This window comes from Vulpes vulpes, chromosome 12, assembly GCF_048418805.1.
Source record: "Vulpes vulpes isolate BD-2025 chromosome 12, VulVul3, whole genome shotgun sequence".
In the NCBI taxonomy this organism is placed as follows: domain Eukaryota; kingdom Metazoa; phylum Chordata; class Mammalia; order Carnivora; family Canidae; genus Vulpes; species Vulpes vulpes.
Window position 1 is genome coordinate 178,789,368 of NC_132791.1, and position 22,119 is coordinate 178,811,486.

General features: G+C 38.9%; 1 protein-coding gene across 2 annotated transcripts; it reads right to left on the reverse strand.

Moving 5' to 3' along the window:
• Positions 1-237: 237 nt before the first annotated feature.
• Positions 238-12,686, reverse strand: TAT (tyrosine aminotransferase). Of its 2 annotated transcripts, none has more exons than XM_026011636.2 (12): positions 12,526-12,686; positions 11,642-11,888; positions 11,381-11,485; positions 8,715-8,782; positions 7,284-7,442; positions 6,745-6,883; positions 5,953-6,005; positions 4,573-4,725; positions 3,825-3,953; positions 3,411-3,494; positions 2,573-2,671; positions 238-1,425 (listed from the first exon to the last, which is right to left on the reverse strand). In XM_026011636.2, exons 2-12 carry the CDS (start codon positions 11,874-11,876, stop codon positions 1,285-1,287), a joined length of 1,365 nt encoding a protein of 454 aa, XP_025867421.1. In that variant the 5' UTR covers positions 11,877-11,888; positions 12,526-12,686; the 3' UTR covers positions 238-1,284. The 2 variants fall into 2 exon arrangements, with proteins under 2 accessions (XP_025867421.1, XP_025867420.1); XM_026011635.2 differs by having other exon boundaries at positions 12,487-12,616.
• Positions 12,687-22,119: the final 9,433 nt, after the last annotated feature.

Here is a 22,119-nt window from a genome sequence, read left to right on the forward strand (position 1 = left end):
TGAAGTCAAAGGCCAGAGGTTTATAATAATAAACTTCTTAGTTTGCCTTGTTTGTAAAGTAGGAAGCAAGAAGTTGAACTCCCAAATAAAATGTTTTAGGCATAGTGTTTCTTAAATAGCTCCAAAGGTCAGTACATGGACAAAGAAATAAATGAAGCATCAATCAGACTGAACAATGAACAGCACCTGGAAATATGAATTCCCCACAGAGGAGAAAAACCACACCACAAAAGAACATACTTAGTAAAATTTATTTTTTTTTAAAAAAAAAGAAGAAAAACAATAATTTATGCCCTTGGCAAAATAAAGGATCTTGTCAATATAAATGTTTCTTAGAAAACATATGAAAAGATAATATAATATATATATCAATAAATCAATATCAACATTACAGCAAAAGCAATGATTCCATAAAAATGATAGGATATTTCTGGACCTTATACCACAGTATTTCTGGAAGGTCCTATGATTCCTCCTTTTTTTTTTAAAGTATAGATGTGCCCTCATTTTAAGTAATCCTGATTTACACATATCTAAATTTAGAAAGTCCATTGATTACCTTTACAATCAATAATTCTATTTATGTATGTATGTGTGTATGTAATCTCTGCACCCAAAGGGGTCAAACTCATGACCCCAAGAGCACGAGTCACATGTATGGACTGAGCCAGCCAGGTGCCCCATGTAATCAATCATTCTTCAAAAAAAATCAGTGAGAAGGTTTCTGTAAGGGATCCTTCAAATCAGCAAATTTTGCTAATGTGTTTAAAATCCAATTAACCAAATATATGTGTTCCCAACGTCTTTCGTTATAGTTCTATTGCATAAAGCGAGGTATATACCTGAAGTGAAGCAGTAACAGAATTGGGCCTTAGACCTGACTGGAGAGTGTGTTCTTACCGATATAATATGAGGAAATGTTTGGGGACACAAATTTTCTCAATCTCTTTTTTTCTCTCATCATGAGCTTTAACTTTTCTTGTCTCTTCCACTTTCTAGTAAATTTTGCTCACCTCGTACTCTCAGGAAAAAAGGAGGAAGTCATATAGGAGGGGACATATTCAGGAATGAGTGAGTCACTCCAGAGCAGAGTGAGAGGAGAATCTGGGATTCAGAGTGTGTATGTGGACATAGCTAGGGGAAAGCACGAGCCATTCTGAACCCCTGATGTGCTTTTGAGGCCCCTCTCCCAGTAGGGGTGCCTGATTCCTCTTAAGGAACAAGAGCAAGGCCTAGTCCAGCCCTCCCCAGATGGGGCACCTACTCAAGAGAATGGACTTGGGCCTATTTGTCACACTCCTCCTGGCTCCCTTCAGCACAATGGTAGTGCAGCTCGCAGAACTCCTGGATTCGGCTACAGGCCTCCAGCATCATCACTTTGGGGACTGTGATTACCACTCGGAAGAAATTCGGGTACTCGAAGCACTGCAAAAATAAGAGCCCATTATTCTCATAGCAATAGAATCTGGTACTAAACTCCCCTAAAATGACCAGGGTCCTAATCAGCAAGAAGCAGCGATGTCATTTATTCAGAGCTATCAGTTTACTCAGTTACACTGTGGAAGGTGAAATGAAATGGTGTCACTTATGTCACGAGGTTTTTTTGTTTTTGTTTTTTTTTTGTCTTGTTTGTTTGTTTTTTAATGTCACAAGGTTTTAAAATGGAGCCAGGAGGTCATTAAGGAGATGGACTGTATGCACCTCTTCACCAGTGAAACTATGAACTTTTGAACTAGGCCAAACCACAAATCTTACAAAGACTCCTTAGTTACTTTTTACTGCAACTTGCTATAGTAAGAGACTGCTCAGTGATAGTCTTAGTAACCAATCATATTTAGCCAAGATTAGTTTTCTGTCACCAAACAATCAAAATTCTTTATAAACAATATATACAAGCATTCCCTTTTGTCTTTAAAAACCCTTGACTTTGGGCATCTAGGTTGCCCAGTCCATTAAGCATCTGCCTTCACCTCAGGTCATGATCTCAGAGTCCTGGGATCGAGCCCCACATCGGGCTGTCAACTCAGTAGGGAGTTTGCTTCTCCCTCTCCCTCTGGGCTTACTCTCGCTCTCTCTCTCAAATAAATAATTTTTTTTTTTATTTTAGAGAGAAAGGCAGAGACACAGGCAAAGGAAGAAGCAGACTCCCTACTGATGTGGGACTCAATCCCAGGACTACAGGATCACACCCTGAGCCAAAGGCAGTTGCTCAACTGCTGAGCCACCCAAGCATCCCAAATAAAATCTTAAAAAAAAAAAAAAAAAAAAAAAACAACCTGACTTTCATTCCAGGGGGGTTTGGGGGCTGGAGGGTGGGAAAACTTGTGGGACAAGCTTGTTTCCCTTCACCTACAATGTATGGCCACAACTTTTCTTCCCAGTACAAATGAGATAATGATGGAGGAGAAACAAATTTTAAATAGAGGCCACAAGACACATAAGTTTAAATCTTATCAAATAAGAATACATTTTCTTGGCAGATGAGAAAAATCAGGTTAAAGACCAGCTCAGGGAGAGCTCCTGAGGCTCTAGAAATGGTTGAGAATGTCCTGAGAGAGACATAAGCACTCACCGTGGCTGGGAGGCAGTGGACTGATTGTTCAGCAACTAACCGCTCTGTGAACTCCACATCATTCTCAAATTCTGGGAAATGTTCCATCTCAATTCCAACCTATACCAATAACAGAGAGAGGCAAACTTATCAGAAGGAGGGAAAAAACAGGCCAACTCCCTAAGCTATAAATTAAGGTAGGGACTGCTCTAAAAAGATATCTTGGAACTCTACTACTAGTAGCTAAGAGTTCTAACACTTAGGAGCTCAAGGAATTTTTCATAGGGAAGAGAGGATATATTTATATTAATATTTTAGTTTTTCGAAGCATTCCTTTCTGGACCATGATAAACGAGAGCTACAAACAGAATGCCAGGGTTTCTCTAAAAAAGGCAATATAAGCATTATGGGCCAGGCAATTCTTGACTGCATGGAACAATCCCACCTATTGCAAAATATTTAGTATCCCCAGTGCACAAAATGCCAATAGCATCCCCTCACACACTCGCCCCAAGTCATTCTGCAAACAAACAAAATTCCCATATATTCTCAAACACCTCTAGGGAACCAGTATCATTCCTAGTTGAGAAGTACAATCATGTGGAAAACCTCTTATTTGTGTCTTATATCTTCCCTGTATCTACACATAAAATGATTTTCTGAATTGAGGCATTAAGTCATTTTAAGAGGGTTCTTTTTTTTTTTTTTTAACACTGAGGTTAAATCATGTTAGTGGGACAATTCAGAACAAGGTGACTCCTAAACTAACTGGCCCAGAAACTTAGCTGGTTGTCTCCGTGAGTGTTGCAGACTGGATTCTGCTTGCCTCACAGCAAATGCTTGCCACCCACATACTTACCATGAGGTACATGGCCCCGGAAGGGCGGACTGGCCGGAGTCCAGGAATGGCAGCCAAAGCCCCATAGCAAAGATCAGCATTGGACTACAAGAGGAGGCAGAAAGAGGTCAAGGATCCAGATTTAAGTAAAAGAAAACCAAAAATAGAGCCAACACTGAAGGCAGGTAATTTAAGTCTGCTCTGCTGGCATAAGGAGTCAACGAGAAAGTCCTATCACCTGAAGCCTTTGGCCAGGAGCAGAGTGAATTGCCAATGAGAGAAATGTAAGGGTAGGTGGTTGCACTGATGCCACATAATGGAACACCGGAAGCCCCATAGTGGAATATTGCTGCAGAAATGAGGACCCATTATTCCTAATTCCACTGGTGGCTTTCCCCAAGACTTCCAAAGTGGAAGGCCACAGGCTGTCCTTACCTTCAGGAAGCTCAGAGTATTGTGGTAGAACTCCTGAGGGGTGCGACGCAGGATGCTTTTCAGAGCTCCCTGGACGATGGTGCAGGGCCCCAGGATCCTCTGACTCAGTTTCACCAGCCCATCTCGGATCTAAAGTGCCCCAGCAAATGTATGAATTATTTAGCCTTCCTTAAGCATTCCAGCTTTGTTCTGACTTTTTTTTTTCCCCATTGGGTTTTTAATCTCTGGGGAAATGATGGTCCTAGTGGATCAGACCACCTGGGTTTTTGCCCAGCTCTGTCACACACCTCCTGTGTGACTCTGGGCAAATTAGACAACATCTTAGTGCCTCATTTTTCTCAACCATAAAATGTAGATAATACTAATCCTGGCCTTGTGGGGTTGTTATGAGGATTAAATTAAAAAGTATATTTTGAAGCACTGGCACACTGTAAGCCTGCAAACAATACCTGGTATTATTAGAGCTACAGTTTCCTTTTTTGTGATCCTAAAATTAGAAGCAGATGGAACTTCTTCACAGAACCAGGTATAAGAAAACTGAGTTCTAGAGAGGAATAACTAGCACCATCTTTAGGGCATCTTTCCAGGCACTCAGAACTACAGGGCCAAAAACAAAGAGGGAAAAAACAACTCTACAACAACAAAATCACCTCCTAACCACTGTGCATACAAAGTATAATACACACACACACACACACACACACACACACACACAACTAGACACACCATTTCACCTCATTGCTCTTACCTCATTGCCAAAAATGTCTCTTCGGTCATGGATGAGGATCCAGCCCAACCTCCAGCCAGGAACCAACCAGCGCTTGGCCAGCCCTCCACAGGACAGGATGGGGACGTTGCTGCTCAGGGTAGCCAGAGGCTCAAATTTGGAATCCGAAAACACCTGAGGAGAGGAGATGCTTGTTAGAGTTGTCTTCTGGCTTACTTTCCTCCAAACCCCATGCCTCCCACTCTTTAAATTGTATAACTAGGGAGAGGGCCTTTCTCATTTCTGGGCTCATTTCTACCCTGAAGCATGACTGGGAGCCCAACAGACTTTAAAGGAGACTATCCTAAGACATTTAACCTGGTGTTTGGTCTGGATTAAAGGAAGGCTACAATGAGGACATTGACCCTAGCCTGGGAATATGTACAACTCAGTGAAGCTTGCTCTAAGGAATGAATGCCTGTTGGAATTAGAGATCTAAAAATAAAATAGAAATTTTATTTCTATTATTTCTATTATTTCCACAACGTGTTGTCTGAAATTCCTGGGCTCATATTTATTGCAGAATGCAGAACTGTTTGGATTTTGAAGAAGTTATGTAGCACATGTATCATATATTATGTAACACTCCCAAGGGCAGTGTGGGACAGCACTTTTAATCAAGCATATTAATGTTTTTCTCTCCCTTTCCCTACATTTTTGACAAATATATGGATCTGTGAGATACATAAAATATCTACAAATATCTTTATATCAGGTTAAATCAGGTTTTTCTACCAAATGAATTTCAAAAATAATCAGATTTTCATAGCTTTTTGGACTTCAGAAAACTGGCTAAGGGGTCGCAGATCTATATGCACTTTTTTAAGGGGAGAAAGAGGAGCAGAGGGAGAGAGAGAGAGAATCTTAACCAGGCTCCATGACCAACACAGAGCCCAATACAGGGACTAGATCTCACAACCCTAAGATCACGACCCGAGCTGAAATCAAGAGTCAGATGCTTAACCAACTGAGCCACCCAGGCGCCCTAATCTATTTATACTTTTTTTTTTTTCTATTTATACTTTTAAGAGTGGAGGGATACTGGGACTCCTGTTTGGCTCAGCGGTTGGGTGTCTGCTTTCTGATCGGGGAGTGATCTCAGGATCCAGGATTGAGTCTCACATTGGACTCCCAATGGGGATACTACTTCTCCCTCTGCCTATGTCTCTGCATCTTTCTCTCTGTGTCTCTCATGAATAAATAAATAAATCTTAAAAAAAAAAAAAGACTGGAGGGATACTGATTTGCTGCACTGAAATGATTAAGAATTACTTCTGGTTATTCTAGATGCCACCTTTAAAGGCCCCATGAAATAATCTGGAATTGAGATTATTGTATTGATATACCCTGCCCAAGACTTACCATGTCTCCATAGATCTCATCAGCTAAGATGGGGACGCACTGCCTTGCAGCCACTGCAAATAAGAGAAACAATCATTTTTAAGGTGAATTGCCTTAGCAATTAATATTCACCAGGACTTATTTTATTTGCATTTATGTATATATGTATATATATGTATATTATAATATTATATTATATATATTATATAATTTAATTATATAATTATATAATATAATTATATATTATAATATAATATATATTATTATGTATAAACTTTGCATTTCATGTTTGTGTGTGTGTGTGTGTGTTTTAAAGATTTTATTTATTTATTCATGAGAGACACACACACAGAGAGAGAGAGAGAGAGAGAGAGAGAGAGGCAGAGACATAGGCAGAGGGTGAGCCAGGCTCCATGCAGGGAGCCCGATGTGGGACTCGATCCCAGGACTTAAGGACCATGCCCTGGGCCGAAGGCAGGCGCTAAACCGCTGAGCCACCCAGGGATGCCCTGTTTTCCTCTTTAAGAACTATAAATTCTTCTTATACTCTTCCAGGGTACAGAGCCTAAATCTGCCATTTAGTCAATGGATATTTCAAACCTTCACTTCCACATATGGGGATGAGGCAAATGTTTCCTTTTCTCCTTGTAGACAACTTCTACCATTCCAGTGGCACACTATTTACTGGAGACCCCAGTGGAGCTCCTGCATTTCCATCCTCAGCTAGGAACTGACTCTTTTCTCATTCCAGGAAACAGATAAAGGATTCCATCCCCATATCTACTCCTGTCAAATGAGAACTGATGCACTTACCAGCCAGAATTTTCTGGAGATGACTTTTACTGAACACTGACCCACAGGGGTTTGATGGATTATTAACAATGAGACAAGCTGTCTTTTCATCAATCAGAGATTCCAGTTGTTTCAAGTCAATTTCCCAAGACTTCTCTGGCTGGGGAGGGAGAAAGGACGAGATTAAGATGATTCTGAAAAGTTTAAGGGGAATACTCACCTAACAGTGTCTTCTAAATAATAAAATGTGTTTCTGATCCCACCACCCACTTCCAGATCTTTCTGTGCTAAGATAATGGTCATATATTTTTATGACGTAGTAATTGAGCACTTGAGTCTAAAATTAAAAAGTTGGGCAGCCCTGGTGGCGCAGCGGTTTAGCGCCGCCTGCAGCCCGGGGTGTAAACCTGGAGACCCGGGATCGAGTCCCCACGTCGGGCGTCCTGTGTGGAGCCTGCTTCTCCCTCTGCCTGTGTCTCTGCTTCTCTCTCGCTCTCTCTGAATGAATAAATAAATCTTTTTTAAAAAACTAAATTAAATTAAATTAAAAAGCTGTTTACCAATAAATTGTAGAGTTTGACCTCAATTCCCATCGATTCAGCCAAAGTCCTGTAGAGAGAGAAACCAGGTCTCGGAACTAGGATGTTTTGTCCTGGATTAGCCAATACAGCTAAACAAAGTTCAATAGCCTGACTGCAGCCACTGGTCAGAATGACATCCTGTGAAGAAATAAAAGGTTTAGTTTGTTAGGGGTTCCAACAGCAACAGGGGAAAAGAGATTGTCAGGTGAGTGGGAAGCAATAATAAACTTACTTTCCAAGTTCTCAGTAAAGTGGTGAGGACTGTACTAAGCCAAAATTGAAAGAAATTAATATATTTATGTATGTCCATTTCTAAATTTTGAAAATGTTGACCACTTAAAAGACAAAAGTTACTTGGGGTACCTCATTCAGTTAAGCAGCTGGCTCTTTTTTTTTAAATTTTTTTTTTAAATTTATTTATGATAGTCACACAGAGACATAGGCTGAGGGAGAAGCAGGCTCCATGCACCGGGAGCCCAACGTGGGATTCCATCCCGGGTCTCCAGGATCGCGCCCTGGGCCAAAGGTAGGCGCCAAACCGCTGCGCCACCCAGGGATCCCCAAGCAGCTGGCTCTTAATTTCGGCTTCCGCTATGATCTCAGGGTCATGGGATTGAGCCCTGAGTCAGGCTCCACACTCAGAAGGGAGTCTGCTTGAGATTCTTTCTCTCCCTCTTCCTCTGTCCCTCCCTGCTCTCTCTCTCTCTCTCTTTCTCAGATAAATAAATAAATACATCTTTATTTTTTTATAAAAAGAAGTAAATCACTTTGAAAAAGACATGCCAGTTGTGACTCATAGGCTTCCATGAGAGATCATTATGACCTTGGACTTTTTCACTTGGTTATTTATTTATTTATGACCAGAAATTTGAAGCCTGACTCTTCTCTGAAATGCAGACTGAGGGCACTTCTGTTAAAAAATATCAAACGCACACAGTAGACAACAGAGGGACAGTGGCATTTAAACTTGGCACCACCATCAATTCAATATGCCATAGCATCTCGATCTTCCCAACTGAGTGAACTTCAGGGGAATAAGGGAAGCTGCAAATTTAAGAAAGATTCTATTGGTAAAATGTTAAAAATGTTGTTTATGTGGTGTTTATAAATTACATTTTTTAATGATATTTTGCAAAGAATCAAATATAGGGGAGCCTCTGAGTTCTTTGAGTCTCCTTAAGACAGGACACCACATAAGTTGTATGCAACATCATTATCATACTATAATATTAAATATAATCATGGATTAGTGGCCTCACTATATGAGAAGTCCTCAAATTGCTAAAGGGAAATTCTCCACACCTTTTGTTACTACCCCTGCGACCCTTTATTCCTTGTGAAATAGAAATGAGGAAAAAGGTACAGTTTGCCCAATACTGTTTCAGAGCTGATACACTGTCTAAGGCATACCTTAGCTTCCAGGGGTGCCTCGGGCCGGTGGTAATACGAAGCAATCTCCTCCCGACTGGATAAGTAGCCTGAAAGAGTGGAAGGAAGAAGCCGGAAGTTTGCATCTGGCAACTGACCACTATGCCCTAGAGTCCAGAGGGCTTCCAGCTACCTTCTGCCCCTGCTTAGAGCACAATTCTATTCAGGTTAGTTCTCACCCACAATAGAAAAGAGAGATTGACTTTATGTTTTACTTTTTTATAATAAGTTCAAATGTATGAATAATAACAAGGAGAACTTTCCAAACTATGAAATACTCTGCACCATCTTGGTTACTGTGATTGTTTTATTTTTCATAAAAACAGAAAGATTTAGATTATTCCTAATCCCTTCCAGGGACTATGTTTTTTGAGAAGTTATAATCAGGACGCCTGGGTGGCTCAGTGGTTGAGCATCTACCTTCAGCCCAGGTTGTGATCTTGTGGTCCCAGGATTGAGTCCTTCACGGGCTCCCTGCATGGAGCCTGCTTCTCCCTCTGCCTCTGTCTCTGTGCCTCTCTCTCTCTCTGTGTCTCTCATAAATAATATAAATAAAATCTTAAAAAAAAGTTATAATCAATGCATTCAATACATTGGGTCCCTTTTAAGTTTTTTAGATCATATAAGATACCAATTAGGGATTTTGTACAATTTTTTCTTTTAAATTCTATTCTTGGACAACATTTCCAAATGTTGGCTTATGACCTTGAAGTAGAGTCAGCATCACACAAATTATGTTTTGCAAAATTGCTTTCCAAAAAGATTCCATTCAATCATAAAGTCCAGATGCAATATTTCACAATATTCCACATGGTAGTTAAAGATAAATGTCTTGAAGTTATATAAATCAGCACTTCCTTAATTATTAATAAGGAAGAACATTTTCCTAGATATATATTATGATCTATATTTCCATTAGCATGAAATGTTCATATTCTTGAATATTTGTCAATTGGAGAATTGGTTCTGGTTTTTCAGGTTGAATCAGTTCCCTAATACTTTGGGGATAAAAGTTATAAGCTTGTTTTATTTTTGGTCTTATTTTGTTTTTATTTTTGTTTTATGAAACTGTATATATAATCAACCTAAAAATTATGTCCCTCAGACCTCTTTGAAGTGTTTTTGAAATTCTATTTTAGCATAAAACTGGATTTGTATTCTATGTTAGAAATATGTACTTAGGGGACACCTGGGTGGCTCAGTGGTTGAGCGTCTGCCTTCAGCTCAGGGCGTGATCCTGGGATGCCAGGATCAAGTTCCGCATTGGGCTCCCTGCACGGAACTTGCTTCTCCCTCTGCCTGTGTCTCTGCCTCTCTCTCTGTGTCTCTCATGAACCAATAAATAAAATCTTTTAAAAAAGAAAAAAGAAATATGTACTTAGGTTTTGCATTTGCAACAACATGGATGGACCTAGGGAAATAAGTCAGAGTGAGAGAGACAAATTCTATGATTTCGCTTATAAGTGGAATTTAAAAAACAAATGAATGAACAAACAAAAAAAAGCAAAATTAGACCCATAGAGAACAAACTGATGTTTGTCAAAGGGAGATGGGTAGGAGGATGGACAAAATGAGTGAATAGGACAGGAAGATACAGCTTCCACTTATAGAATGAGTAAGTCATGAGAATAAAAGGCACAGCAAAGGGAATATAGTCAATGATATTGTCATAGCGTCGTATGGTGACAGATGGTAGCTACATTCTCAGTGAGCACAGCATAACATATAGAGATTTTGAATCACTATGTTGAACACCTGAAACTAAAGTAATATTGTGTGTCAATTATATTCAAATAAAAAAATAAAAATAATTTTTAAAAAAGAAAACATGTTGCTAGGTGCACAGTATAGACAGTGTGGAACACTGAAATAAAGTCAAAGGATCATGTATTTTATTAACATGTCTAATGTGGAAATACTTAATAGATGGAGACAGTTACACCTAAGTAAGAATAGGATATGGGCAAAATGGGTGAAGGGGTCAACTGTATGGTGATGGATTGTAACCAGGCCTTTGGTGGTGATCACTTTGTAGTATGTACAGTTGTCATATTATAAAGCTATACATCTGAAACATATATTTTAAAAACACCTAAATAAGAATACTTTCTTTCTGTCAGAAACAACTTTCTAACCTTCAAGAGGACAGCCTATTCTTTATATTCTAGTTTATTTTTATCTCTTTAATCTGAGACAGTTACGACTGCATTTGAATGTGATTAGAACCATAGTTAACTGTCGAATGTATAAAGAAGGAGATATAAAGCCAAGAAGCTATTAACATAGTGCAATAAGTAAATTAATTTAGGACCTAGAGGACTCAGTAGACAAGCAGCTGCAACTAACCTCATGGCCTTCATATGAGAATTAGCAATGATAGGATAGAAGTGCTATGTGAGAAATAAGTATGTGAAGGGAGCCGAGAGAGGAGGGGCTGGTGTGCCAAAAAGACCAGGAAAAAAAGCTGGACTTTGCTGGCTGCGTTTGAGCATTCTGAGACCTCCCCAAATCCAAATGACCATTTTATTTTAGCCTCTCTTTAGGAACCATGCATCAGGGAAGCAAGGGAGAACTGCTAGAAATTTATTCCTAATAGAAGAACACTAAAGATTTGGAAGCCACCAGAGGGAGTCTCAGGAGAAGCTTACCAATGGAGGGGGCATAGCCGTTATACTTCCCCGAGTCCAGGGCATCTTTCATTGCCTGTGTAACTTCAGGGTCTGTAGGCAGGTTTCCGAACACAGTAGGGTCGCCTTTTCGTGGGAGAGAAAAAAAAAAAAGCCACCAAGATGTTACTCTTCTAGGCCCAGTGCTCAGACATCCCCTCTACTCCTATCTTCTCCAAACAGTTGTGAGGATGGGGATAAAAGACACAACGATTGCCCCTCCCCAGAGTGTCCCCAACTCACCAATAGACAGAGCAATCGTGGCTTTGTTTGGATTTGGCTTCACCTTCGAGCTGTCCACGATGGCCCGGATGGGGTTGAAAGTTTTGTTAGACATGTCTGAAGGCCTCACAGACCATCTGGCCTTCCTGCCTTTCATTTTTCCTGGCAAGGAGCTTCTCCCACCAATGTTGACATGCACATCCAGGACTGAGGGGAGGTTGCTGTTGCTGTTCATCTCAATCACATACGGGTCCATCACGAGCGAAGCCTATGGAGAAAAGGATGTCCCTGAGACACTAAGAACAGAGCACCATCCTGGGAGGCTATGTTTGGACCTAAACATCAGGGTGATTTCACTAGACATCTCTTTCCAAACTGCACTGTTTTGCTACATTTCTCATGCTTTCTCGTGAATGAGGGGAGTTTTAAGACTTTGTCCTGAGACAGAAAATAAAGAACCCACTGTATAATGTTAGCAAAGACCATCCCATTGCATTCTTATCTACTGTGAGACTTGCTGTGTGCAACCCTAATACCCATAAAAGTGCTCTGAGTGAAACCGAGGGGAGACGACATGAAAATCGTGAAACCATCAAAGACTATGTGTTGCCTCCTTTCAATGCGAAGGCTACCCAAGAGTCTCCCTAATGCTTCAACAGACTGTATCTTGCCCTCTGCAAAACCATTCTATCTGCAAAACCATTCCACATTGTTAGAAATTTAATGTTAATCTTGCCATGAGTAAAAATAAAGCCCTATCCCATAAGTATCTTACTGCTCTGTGGAAAAAGAAGTTAATACACCATAAAGAAAAAAGCATACATCCCAATCACCACCACCAGATTAGCTGAGGCTTGAGATTTTACCTTCTAACTAAAGGACAAACAGCCTCCAAGTAGACAAACCTGGAAGCTCTCTTGATTCTTCTTTACCAGGTCACAGCGACAATGGCCTCAGATGCAATTCTTGACTCCTGAAATAGTCTGCACAAATGGGCGTTGGGCCTGGAACTTTTGTGCTATTGGTTAGGGTGAGAACTGGGTGGCCAGCCCTCCCTTCCCTCCCCTCTTCACTTTCTGCTACTTCTCACTTCTAACCCTTCCCCCACCCCCACCACCAGATCAGGAGTTTGTCCTCACTTCAAACATCTGGAATTTTCGGTGTTAACTCTTTCTGGGCACTTTGTGAGACATTTGAGAGGACTGTCAGAGGTATAGTTATGATTACAATTGGCAATTTTTATTAAATCTCTTTTGGTACAAAACAACATATTAAAAAATGTTTACAGTACAAAAATGTGTAAAATAGAAAGTGAGAGTCCTTCCTTGTACCTCTATATGCCCTATTCTCACTGTCGGGGATAGGCAGTGGTAATGATTTGGCCATTTCTATCCATTCACCAAGATGGAGTAGTAGGTGAGTAGGTAGATTTATGATAAATACATAGATACAAGATAGATACACAGACATAATTTCATAGCTTTTCAAAACACCGAAGGGATCAGTTTCTACAATTTGTTCTGCAACCTCTATATTTACTTCCTATATCTTGCACTCCTTTCCCTGTCCACGAGATTCTACACCAGTCACAACAAAGTGGGCGGTTGAAACAAATTAAATCTTACTCAACAAATACCTAGAAGACAGTGTGGTCTTTGAGGCAACTAAAATCTGTGCAATATTATCTTGTCCTGTGAATTCTCCTTCATTTACCTGTATGGAGTTATTGGGAGAATAAGATGTCAGGTGAGGTCTAAACAAAACAACTTCGCTAAGCACACACAGCAGAACTCTCAGCATTCTAGTGAGCCTATGACTAATACCGTCCATTCAAGGGTTAAAAGAAGCCTCAGGAACTCCATGGCTCAAATCCTATCTGTTTATTTATTGGAAGACAAAGGGTTGTTACATAAGTTCTTTCTTCTCCATTTACTTTTGGGTGATTCGAGTCTCCAGTGGGGTTGAATAACCTTTTATTTTTCTGGACCTTTCATCTCTTAGTACTTTGAAGAACTTATCTAACACATTGCCTTCCCCACTCCAATGAAGCAAGCGTTTGCCACTTTGTCTTACCAGTGGAGCAGCAGAAGCACAAGGCAAGAACAGGAAGCCAGTCAGGTCAAAGAGAATTTAAGTTCTAAAGCTGGAAGCCAGATACCCTGAGCTAGAGACCCAGGGCTGTTCTGTTTCAAAATGCAAGTACACAGCCCTGTTTGTACAACATCCAAAGACATGAGAAGGAAAGGGTTGTCAGTTCTGCTATTTGGCACCCTACAGCAAAAGGCAAATGGCTTCTTTGTTTTACTAAACAGCAGGTAAACATTGTACAGATAAGTGTATACTTCACAGGCTGGACAAGGCCTAGCCTTTGTGTAGCTGCCAGCATAATGAGAACATGGTATTGTTTCCAAAGTCCACAGATTTTTGTCAAGAGAGAAGACTTTTCTCTCCCAACTGCTTTTATTCCACCACCACCTCCATTTGAAATATAATACATACGCACCGGAGAACAGTAGACAAAAATTAAAAGCATTTATAATCCCATCACCATTGTTAACACATTAGTCTTATTCTTCCCCTACAAAGTTGATATCTTCTTCTAAATCCATATTTTTGGAAGTGAGATAAAATTCATGTAACAAAATATTCACTGTTTTCTTCATTTCAGAATATAAGATTCAATGACTTTTAGTACACTCGCAGCGTTGTACAACCATCACCACCATCAAGTTCCAAAATATTTTCTTTTACTCTTGATTTTTAGTAATTAAAATCCTCATATAATAAATTCAAATAGGGATGTTTATAGACAAAGCCCTGAACACCTTTCCCCACAACCCCACTCCATAGAGATGGCCGTGTTAGTCATTTCTTGTATCTCATTAGTGTTTTCTGTTTCTATGCAATACTTATATATAGCTGGTTTTAAAGCTGTTTGAAAATTTGGGGAAAAAAATTGGATACTATACATCTGTCCTATAGCTGCACTGTCCCTTTTGGAAGCCGCTAGTCAAACGCAGCTACTGAAAAAAAAAAAAAGCAGCTACTGAGTACTTGAAATGTGGTTTGTTTAAATTGAGACATGGTGGAGGGAGGGGGAAAAATAAACTGAGACATGGTGTTGGTGTAAAACACACACCAGGTTTTGAAGACTTACATAAAAAGAATGTAAAATATCTCATCGATAATTTTACATTGATTACATACTTAAATATTTTGGATATATTGGGTCAAGTAAAGTACACTATTAAAATCAATTTCACCTACTCCTTTTTTACATTTTAAAATACTTCTGCTAGAAAATTTGAAATTAAATTATTATGTGGTTTCCATTCTGTTTCTATTGAATAATGCCTACAGCTTGCCTTTTAAAAAATCTTAACGTGTTGTCTTAACATCCTTTCCATTTTCATACTGGAGATCAATTCCATTCCTTTTAATGGCTAAATAGTATCATTTAACCATTCTACTCTTGTTGGACATGGGGCAGCTTCTAAATTTTTTTTCTCTTACAAATAAAGCATATTAAACACACTCATTGTTAATGACTGAGAATTTTTATAGGTATCCTATTCCTTATGGGATAGTTTCCTAGAGGTAAAATCACATTTCACATACTGAGACACCTGCCAAATTGATCAATTGTACTATAGAAAGAAGAGACAATACAGATATGTCTTATTTTGACAACCTACCACTCGAAGTTTAGACTTTCAAGGATCCCAGCTCCACATGAGACTCAGGTTCAACTTTCCCTCCCACACACTCACATAGTCTCTGGGCTGTATCCTGTCCTCGCCTGGAAGTTAACACAGAAGGCTTAGACTATTGAGATAATCCACTCTGGGTAGCAGCAATGTCAGCCCACTTTTGTCTCTGGTTCTCAGTTCTTTTTCATTGTTTGGTCCCTGGTGTATTCCCTTTTGTATTTTTGGAGCTCTGTCAGGGGTTTTGTTATATTTTATCCGACATTTCCAGATATATATTTTTAAGTTGAACTGTAGTTGACACATATTGTTACTTTAGTTTCAGGTATAAAACAGTGATTGGACAACTACATGTTATGCTATGTTCACTACAAGTGTAGCTTGTTATTACAAGATTATTACAATATCATTGATGGTATGTGTCCTATTCTGTGTGATCTATTCATTCCGTAACTGGGAGTCTATACCTCCTACTCCTCTTCACTCATTTTGCCCATCTTCCCATTCCCCTCTCCTCTGGCAACCATCAGTTTGTTCTCTGTATTTATAGCTCTGATTCTGCTTTTTGTGTGTTCTTTTTAGATTCCACATGTAAGTGAAATCATGGTATTTTTCTTTCTCAGTGTAACTTATTTCACTAGCACGATACCCTCTAGGTCTACTCATGTTGTCCCAAATGGCAAGATCTCCTTTTTTTTTTTTTTTTCAAGATCTCCTTTTTTATGGCTAAGTAATATTCCATTGTGTATGTGTGTTGTGCATGTGTATCAAGCCTTCTTTATCCATTCATCTATCAATGGACATGGGTGGCTTCCACACCTTGGCTACTGTAAATAATGATGTAATAAATGTAGGGGGTATATATCTTTTTGAATTAATGTTTTCATTTTCTTTGGGTAAATACCCAGTAGTGGAATTACTGGATTGCATTTCTATTTTTAATTTTTTTTAGAAGACTCCATACTGTTTTCCACAGTGACTGCACCAATTTACATTCCCACCAACAGTGCATGAGGGTTCCTTTTTTTTTTTTTTTTTGAGGGTTCCTTTTTCTCCACATCCTCACCAATGTTTGTCATTTCTTGATTTTTTGTTTTTATATATTTTAGCAATTCTGACAAGTGTAAGGTAGTATCTCATTGTAGTTCTTTGGTTTGCATTTCCCTGATTAATGATGTTGAGCATCTTTTTATGCATCTGTTGGCCACCTGCATGTCTCTTTGGAAGAATATCTATTCTGGTCATCTGCCCTTTTTAATCAGATGATTTGGGAGTTTTTTGGTATTGAGTTGTGTAAGTTCCCTATATGTTGTATATCAATCCCTTATAAGATATATCATCTGCAAATATCTTCTGCCATTTAGTAGATTGCCTTTTCATTTTGTTGATGATTTCCTTCACTGTGCAAAAGCTTTTTATTTCAGTGTAGCCCCAATAGTTTATTTTTGCTTTTGTTTCCCTTGCCTGAGGAGACATATCTAGAAAAATGTTTCAATGGTTGATGTCATAGAAACTGCTGCCTATGTTTTCTTCCAAGAGTTTTATGGCTCCAGGTCTCACATTTAGGTCTTTAATCCATTTTTAGTTTATTTTTATGTATGATGTAAGAAGATGGTCCAGTTTCATTCTTTTCTGTGTAGCTGTCCAGTTTTCCCAGCACCATTTATTAAGGAGGCTATCTTACTCCCATTGTATATTCTTGCCTCCTCTGTCATAGATTAACCATGTAAGTGTGGGCTTATTTCTGGCTTCTCTACTCTGTTCTATTGATATATGTGTCTATATCTGTGCCAGTACCATACTGTTTTGATTATTATAGCTTTGTAGTATTTCTTGAAATCCAAGATACCTTGGATACCTCCAGTTCTGTTCTTCTTTCTCAAGATTGCTTTGGCTATTCAGGGTCGTCTGTGGTTCCATGCAAGTTTTAGAATTATTTGTTCTAGTTCTGTGGAAAATACTATTGATATTTTGATAGGGACTGTAATGAATCTGTAAATTGATTTGGGTAGCATGAACATTTCACAATATGAATTCTTCTTATCCATAAGCATGGTATGTCTTTCTATTTGTTTGTATCATTTCAGTTTTTTTCATCGATGTTTTATGGTTTCCAGAGTACAGGTCTATCATGTCCTTAGTTAAGTTCACCCTAAGAATTTTTTTTCTTTTGGTGCAATTGTGTGTGTGTTTTTTTTTAAGATTTTATTTATTTATTTATTTATTTATTTATTTATTTATTTATTCATGAGAGACACAAAGAGAGAGAGAGAGAGGCAGAGACACAGGCAGAGATTGAAGCAGGCTTCATGCAGAGAGCCCCACGGGGGACTTGATCTCGGGTCTCCAGGATCACGCCCTGGTGGGAAGGCGGCACTAAACCGCTGAGCCACCCGGGCTGCCCCCTTTTGGTGCAATTGTAAATAGAATTATTTTCTTAATTTCTCTTTCTGCTATTTCATTATTAGTTTATATAACTGCAAAAGATTCCAGAATATTTTGTATCTTGCAACTTTATTGAATTTGTTACTTCTAATAGCTTTGTGTGTGTGTGTGTGTGTGTGTAATCTTAAGAGTTTTCTATGAATAGTATCATGTTATTTGAAAATAGTGATGGTTTAACTTCTTCCTTACCCATTTGGGTGTCTTTTATTTATTTTTCTTCTCTGATTGCTGTGGCTAGGACTTCCAGTACTAAGTTGAATAAAAGTAGTGAGAGTGCACATTCTTGTCTTGTTTCTGAGCTTAGAGAAAAAGCTGTTTTTTCACCATTTTGAGTATGATGTTGCTGTGGATTTTCATATATTGCCTTTATTATGTTGGGGTATGCTCCCTCTACACCCACTTTGTTGAAAGTTTTTTTATCATGAATCAATAAATGTTGAAATTTGTCAAATGTTTTTTCTGCATCTTATTGAGATGATCATATGATTTTTATCCCTCATTTTGTTAATGTGGTATATCACATTGATTTGTGGATATTGAGCCATCCTTTAATCTCCAAAAAAAATCCCACTTGATCATGTTGAATGATCCTTGATATTGTTGAACGAATTACTACTATTTTGTTGAGGATTTTTGCATCTATGTTCATCAGGGATATTGCCCTATTGCTTTTTTGGCTTGGGTTTTTTGTTATTTTCCCTTTCAGTGTCTTTGTCTAGTTTTGGCATCAAGGTAATGCTGGCTTCATAGTATGTATTTGGAAGCTTTCTTCCTCTCATATTTTTTTGGAATAGTTTGAATGTTTGTTAGAATTCAACTGTGAATCCATCTGGTCCTGGACTTTTGTTTGTTGGGAGTTTTTTGATCACCAGTTCAATTTCATTACTAGCAATTGGTCTGTTCAAATATTCTTTCTTTGTGATTCAGTTTTGGAAAATTGTATATTTCTAGGTATTTATTCATTTCTTCTAGATAATCTATAATCCAGTTTGTTGGCATGTAGTTTTCCATAGTAGTCTCTCATAACCCTTTGCATTTCTGTGGTGTCAACTGTTCTCCTCTTTCATTTCTGATTTTATTTGAGCCTTCTCTTTTTTTTCTTTGATGAGTCTGGCTAAAGGTTTATCAGTTTTGTTTATATTTTCAAAGAACAAGCTCTTAGTTTCATTGATCTTTTCTACTGTGTTTTAATCTCTCATTTGTTTTTACTTTGATTTTTATTACTTCCTTCTACTAACTTTTTTCTTCTTTTTCTAGTTTCTTTAGGTATAAGGTTAGACTTTTATTTGAAATTTTTCTTGATTCTTGAGGTAGGCCTGTATCACTATAAACTTCTCTCTTAGAACTGCTTTTACTACATTCCAAAGATTTGAAACCATAGCAAGCATCTATCATGTATGATACTAGAGATCAATTACAAGAATAAAACTGGGAAGAACATAAATATCTGGAAGATAAATGACATGCTCCTGAACAACTAATGAGTCAATAAAGAAAAAAGAAAAGAAAAAATACATGGAGACAAATGAAAATGAAAACACAGTATTTGATTTTTTTTCAAGATTTATTTTTTTAAAATATATTTATTTATTTATTTATTTATTCATGAGAGACACACAGAGAGAGGCAGAGACATAAGAAGAGAGAGGAGAAGCAGGCACCATGCAAGGAGCCTGATGTGGGACTCAATCCCAGGACCTTGGGATCACACCCTGAGCCAAAGGCAGACGCTCAACCACTGAGCCACTCAGGGGTCCCTATTTATTTATTTTAAAGAGCAGAGGAGAAGGGCAGAAAGAGAAGGAAAGAAATCTAGGCAGACTCTGCGCTCAGGATGGAACCCGACACAGGGCTCAATCCCACCACCCCTAGATCAGGCCTGAGCCAAAACCAAGAGTCGGATGCTCAACCGACTGTGCAACCCAGGTACCCCTAGATTTGTTTTTAAAATTTTTTTAAATTTATTTATGACGCAGAGAGAGAGAGAGGCAGAGACACAGTCAGAGGGAGAAGCAGGCTCCATGCACCAGGAGCCCGACGTGGGATTCGATCCTGGGTCTCCAGGATCGTGCCCTGGGCCAAAGGCAGGCGCCAAACCACTGCGTCACCCAGGGATCCCCCTAGATTTGTTTTTAAATTGAGGTACAGTTGGCACACAATGTTACGTTAATTCCAGGTGTACAACATAGTGATTCCACAAGTCCTAGAAATTTTGGTAACTGAAGATTCTCTAGGTCATTCTGACTTCAATATTGCCAGAAATGGAAGTCTCTCTCCTTGTTAACTTCAAATGGCACTTTCATCTTGTTCTAAATTCCTCTTTCTGAAACTTTTATGGAATATTCTATTCTAGAACAAACGTTTTTACAGTTCCTGATGTGATCCACCAGCTTGCTTTCAGAAGGGCCAATTAACTTTCTATCAGTAATTGTTTGCAAACCCTGGAAATAGTTTTCTAAAGAAATCTTTGGCAAATTGATTGCCAGGTGAAAAAAAAATGGTATTAAGGTGTTGCTATTATTTCTGTCCCTTTTTACTTTGATGAGAGTGGTCGCTTTTCATATGTTTTTTTAGTTCTTGGTATTTTGTGAGTTACCTGCTCATGCCCATCACCTGTCTTAGAGGGAGAACTCATTTTTTTCTTAGGTGAGGTGTGGACCTAGGAAGTGACTGCAGGGCAACAGAACAGCTGCTCTGAGATCATCTGGCCAGCCTCCTCTGTCTCAACCCAGCTGGCTCAGACTCAGGTTTACAGATCAAAGAACAGCCAGCAGCACAGGATTTTGGTGGGTGGTCCTGCAAATAATACAGCTGACGCAGAATTTGCAGGGTTAAGGGGGTGTGAAGGGGGCAGGGGCTGCTGTATCAGGTCATCCGCATGGACACGCCTTCAGATTCAGTAGCTAACAACTGAACCTAGATCAGAAAGAAAAACAGCCAAAGCAAACAAGTTTTGGTAATACCCCTCTTCTGTAGCTCATGTTTTTTCTCAATAGAAATCTGAGGGGGAAAACAAATCAGAGGACTCACGTCTACTTAGGAAGCCTTACTGTTCCTGGGCAGTCAGGGTGCAATAAAGTGTAGAAATACCCACAGAAAGCTACACCAGTCAACCATTGTTATGACCTTCACTTAAAACTCAAACAACTTTTACTCATTTTTTCCCCTTAAGTAAGTTTGCCATAGAAAAGTTTTTTTTTAATTGTGATAAAAAAACATAACATTAAATTTACCATCTTAATCATTTCAAGGGTACAGCTTAGTAGAATTAACTACATTCACACTGCTGTACAACAGATGTCTAGAACCTTTTCATCTTGCAAAACTGAAACTCTGCAACTATTAAACACTAATCCTCCCACACCCTCTCCTCAGCCCTTGGCAACCACCTTTCTAATTTCAACCTTTCCACTTTATGATAGAAGAGTATTTTTTAAATAGTTCTACCACCCAGAGATAACTGTTATCCATTTTACCCACATCTAACATTTTGAAATATTCATATATTTTTCTAGGTACACATCCAATAGGTCTTATGTAAGAGTTTTGCATTCTATGAGCATTTTACATAATATCATGAACATTTTCCTAAGACTATAAAAAGTTTTATAAACTTGGCTTTATAATGATTGCCTAAAATCCCAGTTCTTTCATTTTTATACACCTTTTTCCCACAGGCTTCCTTTCTCTACCCATGCAGAAAGGCATAACAGCTTGCACTTACTGGGCACCTAACCCATACCAAGCACGGCTTGACACACTCTACCTCAATCAACTCATCATCCTCCCATCAATCCTAGGAGTAGGGCCTATTTCATTTCTACTTTGCAGATAAAAAAGAAGTCACACAGTAGCAAGTGGTGATTTGGAGTTCCAGTATCACCATGTGGCTCTACATTTGACGACGCAAGTCTGCCTCTCCCTAAGGACAAAGTGAGTTGAGAACTATAGTCTTTTCTTCCCAAAATAGGGGGAAAAATAGAAAAAGAAGAGAGGCTCAGGTGGAAACAATTTTAAGAAAATAATTAACTATGTGGATTAAGCATTGACTAATTTGCCTGCCTTTGATTGCTTATTGCCTTATTAGTTACTTTGTATCTTTCTATCCTGAACCATTATCAATGATCACTCATCTGGGTACAGAAGAAGGCACATGTTTTAATTCCCCTGGAGTCCTGGAAGCTCCCCGAAGAAGTACAAGATGGGGAGCATTCCTTCTGCTTTCCCACATCCTCCTTCAAGTCTGGCATGGCACTTTATATGAGCCGTGCTCAATCCTTGCTAGCCAGTTGGCAACAAATAGTACATAAACTAGAATACATGGCAAAAGGTGTAATAAATGAGGAG

Bases quoted from the DNA above. Each gene is read 5' to 3' on its own strand.
- TAT (XM_026011636.2), bottom strand. From the start codon at position 11,876: ATGGACCCGTATGTGATTGAGATGAACAGCAACAGCAACCTCCCCTCA. The intron at 11,486-11,641 runs GTGAGTTGGGGA...TCCCACGAAAAG, and splicing joins CACGATTGCTCTGTCTATTG to GCGACCCTACTGTGTTCGGA. The intron at 4,726-5,952 runs GTAAGTCTTGGG...TCCTCTCCTCAG, and splicing joins ATGAGATCTATGGAGACATG to GTGTTTTCGGATTCCAAATT.